Consider the following 8,136-nt stretch of genomic DNA (forward strand, 5'->3'; position numbering starts at 1 on the left):
TGGATGTGTGTTATATAATGGATGTGTGGTATATAATGGATGTGTGTTATATAATGGATCTGTGGTATATAATGGATGTGTGGTATATAATGGATGTGTGGTATACACGTGGTATATAATGGATGTGTGTTATATAATGGATGTGTGGTATATAATGGATGTGTGTTATATAATGGATCTGTGGTATATAATGGATGTGTGGTATATAATGGATGTGTGGTATATAATGGATGTGTGGTATATAATGGATGTGTGGTATATAATGGATATGTGGTATATAATGGATGCATGGTGGGTAATGAACCACTTCACATTGTAGCCATTGTAATGATTTGTGTAAATCAAATTGTTACTCGCTAATTGTTTTGTTTTGCTTTTCTTTAAGGTGTGACCTTCAGGTTCTTGTAGGATTCAGGATTGTGTTTTATTTAGCCTAGGTAACCTGTTTTGGGCATTCCATTGTATTGTACTGTGTGTGTGTGTGTGTTGGGTTCATCCGTGTGTGTATGTCCGTCCGCGTGTGTGTCTGTATGTGTGTCTTTAGGAGGAGCTGGTTGTGAACCACATGGTGTGTAAGATGGTGGAGAACGTGTGTACCCCGGCGTCTCACTACGCCCAGGGCTTCATCACCGGGGAGATAGGCCCCATGCTCTGGTACCTGTTCACACACTCCAGCGTCGACTCACTACGCGTCAGCGCCATCTCAGTAAGTACAAACTCAATACACTCACCAGGGAAACCTGAACTCACTCACTCACTTCTGATGAAATACCACTGGATGGATTACGTCCATGTATATAACCTGCATTGGGACTAATATCTTGATACCAGACCTAGGTTCCTATTTAAACTGTTTCTTGATTGAGTTTGTCTGACCCAAAGAAACCAATGCAATAGTCCCAAATGTAACAAACCCCGCCTATCCTGACTTCAGCCACTTTTAGAAGCCAGATGTGTTTGAAAGTGAACTTGATGATGATTGAGGCCATCCTGTGTTATTAACTTCATACAGGCCCTGTGCAGAATCACCCGCCTCTCAGCCAGTGCCTTCCACAGTGTGATTGACAAGGTGGGGCTGCCAGCCATCTTAGCCAGCCTGGTGTCGGGGATCAGCCGTGTCCAGCAGCACATACTCACCATGTTCTCTGCCATGCTGGCGTCAGGGGCCCACGCCCAGCTACACAGACTAGTCCAGGAGCGGGTATGTAGGATACTGTAGTGTAGCACCTTGTTAAACACCAACAGTCCTAAATGCTACTCTATTCCCTACATGACTCCCGAGTGGCGCAGTGGTCTAAGGCACTGCATCTCAGTGCTAGACGCGTCACTACAGACCCTGGTTCGAATCCAACTGTATCACAACCGGCCGTGATTGGGAGTCACATAGGATGGTGGCCCATCGTCGTCCTGGTTTGGCCGGTGTAGGCCGTCATTGTAAATAAGAGTTTGTTCTTAACTGACTTGTCTAGTTGAATAAAGGTATAAATTAAAATATTGCACTACTTTTGACCCTATGGGCCCTGGTCAATGGTAGTGCACTATAGGAATAGGGTGCCATTTGGGACGAAGGAAATGAAAGCACAACTATAGCCCCTCCTTCATTCAACTGTCACTGTGAGGCTAAGAGTGTGGCCCGTGCCATAGCTGTATGGGATTGGTGTTGTCTCTGTGAACGTGTTTCAGCCCTGTGCCATCTTCTTCAGCACTAAACATCTCATCTGGCCCGGCACCGCCGCCTCTCCCTAACCTCTGACAGATAATTGGCCATTATCGGCTTGTGCTGCTAGTTCCAGCCAACACAGGAGATGAATCCCATCTCCTCTCCTCTTCTTCTCCTCTCTCCTCTCCATCTCCCTCTATCCTCTCCATCTCCCTCTATCTTTAATCCTCTGGCCCAGTTAGGGTTAGTTGTAAGTATGAACAAATAATGGAATATAAATCTCTCCCAACGGAACACATGCAGCCAAAGCCAGATAAGATGCAGATAAGAAAGATAAAGAATTGTCTGCATGTGATGTCTAGTCTGTCTCAGGGCCTCACCAACTGGGGTGGGAGAGAATCATTTTCCTCAAAGAGAGGAGTTCTCTTATTTCCTGAGGTTGACTTGACTCCCAGTCACTGAGACTTGAACAAACATGCCTTATTCCTACTGATGATTATCTTTAAATATTCATCTTGCTTTCAGGATCCTCCACTAAGAGGGGCAGTACTGTTTCGTAATAGCAGCAGGATTGTTAATGCACAAACAAGGCCCTCCCTCCCTGTAAAGTTCCTATAGACACAAATGAGGCGGTGAAAGTGATTTTAAGAAGGTACATCGCTGCCTTCAAGGTTCTGTGAGATTACCATTGGTCATGTAGTTTGACCTGAATGAATCTACATGTCCATTTCCAATGTAACTTGGGAAAACAAGTCTGAGTGCATCCAACTTACTGCGTCACCTTTGCACCAATTATAAAATGCTATACATTTTCCTCATTAATTCCTTGACAAATAGAAGTCCGGGAAGCCTTGTTTATTCATGCATTGTCTTTGCATAAATGTTTTATTTCAATGAATCTCTAAGCAACTCCACTAATTGGGTAAGGAGCTGCAACAATCTTCTAGTGCAGCTTGGAATACTGTTGATGTAATTACAGTTTATGCAGCTGGGTAGACCAGAGGCTTTTGAAATGAATTAACTCAACTGCTCACACACAACAACAGCCAGTATTTAATCACAGTATTTAGGAGTGTTCATGTCTGTCTTACTTCTGCTGTCCTTTTCCATTTTCCTCCTGATTGTGAAAGTTAATAAATTCTGACTAATTTGCTGCCCAGTAAGTAGCGTTGAGCCAATTAGTCCCATTAACCTATGGTTTTATGATAAGTGTATTGTTTTGGAGAGGCTGTCGTTTCCACCCTCCCAGCACCTTCCAGACAGTGTAAGTGATAACACCTGTAGCAGCCCACAGGGAGCCTTCCAGGTTAGTGTAGCTCAGTGTCAGGTCAACACTATAGCTGGCTCTACTGGTCAGCTAAGACTCAGTGTCAGGTCAACACTATAGCTGGCTCTACTGGTCAGCTAAGACTCAGTGTCAGGTCAACACTATAGCTGGCTCTACTGGTCAGCTAAGACTCAGTGTCAGGTCAACACTATAGCTGGCTCTACTGGTCAGCTAAGACTCAGTGTCAGGTCAACACTATAGCTGGCTCTACTGGTCAGCTAAGACTCAGTGTCAGGTCAACACTATAGCTGGCTCTACTGGTCAGCTAAGACTCAGTGTCAGGTCAACACTATAGCTGTCTCTACTGGTCAGCTAAGACTCAGTGTCAGGTCAACACTATAGCTGGCTCTACTGGTCAGCTAAGACTCAGTGTCAGGTCAACACTATCTGGCTCTACTGGTCAGCTAAGACTCAGTGTCAGGTCAACACTATAGCTGGCTCTACTGGTCAGCTAAGACTCAGTGTAGCTCAGTGTCAGGTCAACACTATATCTGGCTCTACTGGTCAGCTAAGACTCAGTGTCAGGTCAACACTATAGCTGGCTCTACTGGTCAGCTAAGACTCAGTGTCAGGTCAACACTATAGCTGTCTCTACTGGTCAGCTAAGACTCAGTGTCAGGTCAACACTATAGCTGTCTCTACTGGTCAGCTAAGACTCAGTGTAGCTCAGTGTCAGGTCAACACTATATCTGGCTCTACTGGTCAGCTAAGACTCAGTGTAGCTCAGTGTCAGGTCAACACTATATCTGGCTCTACTGGTCAGCTAAGACTCAGTGTCAGGTCAACAGTATAGCTGGCTCTACTGGTCAGCTAAGACTCAGTGTAGCTCAGTGTCAGGTCAACACTATATCTGGCTCTACTGGTCAGCTAAGACTCAGTGTCAGGTCAACAGTATAGCTGGCTCTACTGGTCAGCTAAGACTCAGTGTCAGGTCAACAGTATAGCTGGCTCTACTGGTCAGCTAAGACTCAGTGTAGCTCAGTATCAGGTCAACACTATCTGGCTCTACTGGTCAGCTAAGACTCAGTGTCAGGGCAACACTATAGCTGGCTCTACTGGTCAGCTAAGACTCAGTGTCAGGGCAACACTATAGCTGGCTCTACTGGTCAGCTAAGACTCAGTGTCAGGTCAACACTATATCTGGCTCTACTGGTCAGCTAAGACTCAGTGTCAGGGCAACACTATAGCTGGCTCTACTGGTCAGCTAAGACTCAGTGTCAGGTCAACACTATATCTGGCTCTACTGGTCAGCTAAGACTCAGTGTCAGGTCAACACTATATCTGGCTCTACTGGTCAGCTAAGACTCAGTGTCAGGTCAACACTATAGCTGGCTCTACTGGTCAGCTAAGACTCAGTGTCAGGTCAACACTATAGCTGGCTCTACTGGTCAGCTAAGACTCAGTGTCAGGTCAACATTATAGCTGGCTCTACTGGTCAGCTAAGACTCAGTGTCAGGTCAACATTATAGCTGGCTCTACTGGTCAGCTAAGACTCAGTGTCAGGTCAACATTATAGCTGGCTCTACTGGTCAGCTAAGACTCAGTGTCAGGTCAACACTATAGCTGGCTCTACTGGTCAGCTAAGACTCAGTGTCAGGTCAACACTATAGCTGGCTCTACTGGTCAGCTAAGACTCAGTGTCAGGTCAACACTATAGCTGGCTCTACTGGTCAGCTAAGACTCAGTGTCAGGTCAACACTATAGCTGGCTCTACTGGTCAGCTAAGACTCAGTGTCAGGTCAACACTATAGCTGGCTCTACTGGTCAGCTAAGACTCAGTGTAGCTCACTGTCAGGTCAACACTATAGCTGGCTCTACTGGTCAGCTAAGACTCAGTGTCAGGTCAACATTATAGCTGGCTCTACTGGTCAGCTAAGACTCAGTGTCAGGTCAACACTATAGCTGGCTCTACTGGTCAGCTAAGACTCAGTGTCAGGTCAACACTATAGCTGGCTCTACTGGTCAGCTAAGACTCAGTGTCAGGTCAACACTATAGCTGGCTCTACTGGTCAGCTAAGACTCAGTGTCAGGTCAACACTATAGCTGGCTCTACTGGTCAGCTAAGACTCAGTGTAGCTCACTGTCAGGTCAACACTATAGCTGGCTCTACTGGTCAGCTAAGACTCAGTGTAGCTCACTGTCAGGTCAACACTATAGCTGGCTCTACTTGTCAGCTACGGCTTAGTTAACCCCACTTGACTCCATTACAGTTGAGCACATCTTAAAGGGATAGTTCTGACTTACCCTTGTGTGTTGTTTCATCCAAATCTTTTTTAAATGTGGCTGTTTTTATGGAAATTCCAGAATCTCCTGTCTAGCATTTTTTGTTATTGTAGGTAGCAATGATAATCAAATGGATTGTATCCTAATGCCAAAACAGTGAACTCTCCCTTTAATGGAGTGGCTGTCTGTCATTACAGGACTTTGTGGTGAAGATAATGCGTTCACTGGAGAGCCCGTCCTCTGTCATCAGAGCCAAGGCCTTCCTGGTTCTCCTTCAGGTCCTCTGCAGCAACAGGGACATGCTGCTACTCTGCTGCAACTCTAGGTATGGACAGGTCTACTACACATTCTCTCCTCTCTCTCTCTCTCTCTCTCTCTCTCTCTCTCTCTCTCTCTCTCACGTGCGCGCGCTAGCACACACACTCACATACACACATACACGCGTGCGTGCGCGCGCTAGCACACACACACACGCGCGCGCACTAGCACACACACCTACACGAAGGAGATGGCTGTTGTTTTATGATCCCGTAACCTATTGTGTATGTTTTTTCACGTTATTTGTATGTATTTTGTACATAATGTTTCTGCCACCGTGTCTTCTGACCAAAAAGATCTTGTAGATATCATGACAGTGATTCCTCCCCCCGTGCTGGAGGAATACCTTTTGTTCAACGAGTCGGACGGGAAAGATTGACTTCAGACGCCCGACAAGGCCCTCATCCCCGTCATTCGCAGGAGTAAGAAAATGCAGTATCGTGGACGAAGATCCGGATGCCTTTTTAGGATCCGATGCCGAGAGGGTAGTCTACCTTTACCATTGGTCCTATTAGCCAATGTACAATCAAGCGATAATAAAATAGACAAACTACGATCATGTATATCCTACCAACGCGACATTAAAAACTGTAATATCTTATGTTTCACGAGTCAATGCTGAACGACGACATGAATAACATACAGCTGGCGGGTTTTAAGCTTTTTCTGCAGGATAGAACAGCGGCTTCTGGTAAGACAAGGGGTAGCGGGCTATCTATATTTATAAACAACAGTTGGTGCGCAAAATCTAAGGAAGTCTCAAGGTTTTGCTCGTCTGTGGTAGAGTATCTCATGATAAGCTGTAGACCACACTATTTACAAAGAGAGTTTTTATCTGTATTTTTCATAGCTGTCTACATACCACCACAAATTGATGCTGGCACTAAGACCACACTCAATGCGCTGTATACGGCCATAAGTAAGCAGGAAAACACTCACCCAGAGCGGCGCTCCTAGTGGCCGGGGGACTTTAATTCAGGAAAATTCAAATCCCTTTTACCTCATTTCTACCAGCATGTTAAATGTGCAACCAGAGGGGAAAAAACGTTAGACCACCGTTACTCCACCCACAGAGACGCATACAAAGCTCTCCCTCGCCCTCCATTTGGCAAATCTGACCATAATTCTATCCTCCTGATTCCTGCTTACAAATCAAAACTAAAGCAGGAAGCACCAGTGACTCGGTCAATAAGAAAGTGGTCAGATGAAGCAGATGCTAAGCTACTGGACTGTTTTGCTATCACAGACTGGAACATGTTCTGGGATTCTTCCGATGGCATTGAGGAGTACACCACATCAGTCACTGGCTTTATCAATAAGTGCATGGATGATATCGTCCCCACAGTGACCGTACGTACATAGATGTTCCTTTTGTCCAGGTGTGAAAAGGCAGTATGGAGTGCAACAGAGATTGCATCTTCTGGATCTTTTGGGGCGGTATGCAAATTGTGTGGGTTGGCAAACCATTAAGTTTTCCGATGACACAACAGTGGTAGCCCTGATCACTAACAACAATGAGACAGCCTATAGGGAGGAGGTCAGAGACCTGGCCGTGTGGTTCCAGGACAACAACCTCTGCCTCAACATGATCAAGACAAAGGAGATGATTGTGGACTACAGGAAAAGGAGGACCGAGCATGTCCCCATTCTCATCGACGGGGCTGTAGTGGAGCAGTTTGAGAGTTTCAAGTTCCTTGGTGTCCACATCACCAATAAACTAACATGTTCCAAGCACACCAAGACTGACATTAAGAGAGCACAACAAAACCTATTCCCCCTCAGGAGACTGAAAGGATTTGGCATGGGTCCTCAGAACTTCAAAAGGTTCGACAGCTGCACCATCGAGAGCATCCTGACTGGTTGCATCACTGCCTGGTATGGCAACTGCACGGCTTCCGACCGCATGGCACAACAGAGGGTAGTGTGAACGGCCCAGTACATCACTGTGGTCAAGCTTCCTGCCATCCAGGACCTCTATATCAGGCGGTATCAGTGGTGTGGGGGCTGTGCTTTGGCAAAGTGGGTGGGGTTATATCCTTCCTGTTTGGCCCTGTCCGGGGGTGTCCTCGGGTGGGGCCACAGTGTCTCCTGACCCCTCCTGTCTCAGCCTCAGTATTTATGCTGCAGTAGTTTATGTCGGGGGCTGGGGTCAGTTTGTTATATCTGGAGTACTTCTCCTGTCCAATTCGGTGTCCTGTGTGAATCTAAGTGTGCGTTCTCTAATTCTCTCCTTCTCTCTCTCGGAGGACCTGAGCCCTAGGACCATGCCCCAGGACTACCTGACATGATGACTCCTTGCTGTCCCCAGTCCACCTGGCCGTGCTGCTGCTCCAGTTTCAACTGACCTGAGCCCTAGGACCATGCCCCAGGACTACTTGACATGATGACTCCTTGCTGTCCCCAGTCCACCTGGCCGTGCTGCTGCTCAGTTTCAACTGTTCTGCCTTATTATTATTCGACCATGCTGGTCATTTATGAACATTTGAACATCTTGGCCATGTTCTGTTATAATCTCTACCCGGCACAGCCAGAAGAGGACTGGCCACCCCATAGCCTGGTTCCTCTCTAGGTTTCTTCCTAGGTTTTGGCTTTTCTAGGGAGTTTTCCT

At 46.5% G+C, this 8,136-nt stretch overlaps 1 protein-coding gene across 1 annotated transcript; it reads left to right on the plus strand.

Annotated features, from left to right (window-relative positions):
- Window positions 1-549: 549 nt before the first annotated feature.
- Window positions 550-7,919, plus strand: LOC135535350 (serine/threonine-protein kinase ULK4-like). Its single transcript, XM_064962008.1, has 4 exons — window positions 550-706; window positions 1,013-1,201; window positions 5,408-5,535; window positions 7,775-7,919. Exons 1-4 carry the CDS (start codon window positions 566-568, stop codon window positions 7,779-7,781), a joined length of 465 nt encoding a protein of 154 aa, XP_064818080.1. The 5' UTR covers window positions 550-565; the 3' UTR covers window positions 7,782-7,919.
- The last annotated feature ends 217 nt before the right edge of the window (window positions 7,920-8,136 follow it).

This window comes from Oncorhynchus masou, unplaced genomic scaffold, assembly GCF_036934945.1.
Source record: "Oncorhynchus masou masou isolate Uvic2021 unplaced genomic scaffold, UVic_Omas_1.1 unplaced_scaffold_4855, whole genome shotgun sequence".
Lineage (NCBI taxonomy): Eukaryota > Metazoa > Chordata > Actinopteri > Salmoniformes > Salmonidae > Oncorhynchus > Oncorhynchus masou.

Coding starts and splice junctions, on each gene's coding strand:
- LOC135535350 (XM_064962008.1), top strand. CDS start 566: ATGGTGTGTAAGATGGTGGAGAACGTGTGTACCCCGGCGTCTCACTAC. Junction 707..1,012: donor TACGCGTCAGCGCCATCTCA/GTAAGTACAAAC, acceptor AACTTCATACAG/GCCCTGTGCAGAATCACCCG. Junction 1,202..5,407: donor ACAGACTAGTCCAGGAGCGG/GTATGTAGGATA, acceptor CTGTCATTACAG/GACTTTGTGGTGAAGATAAT.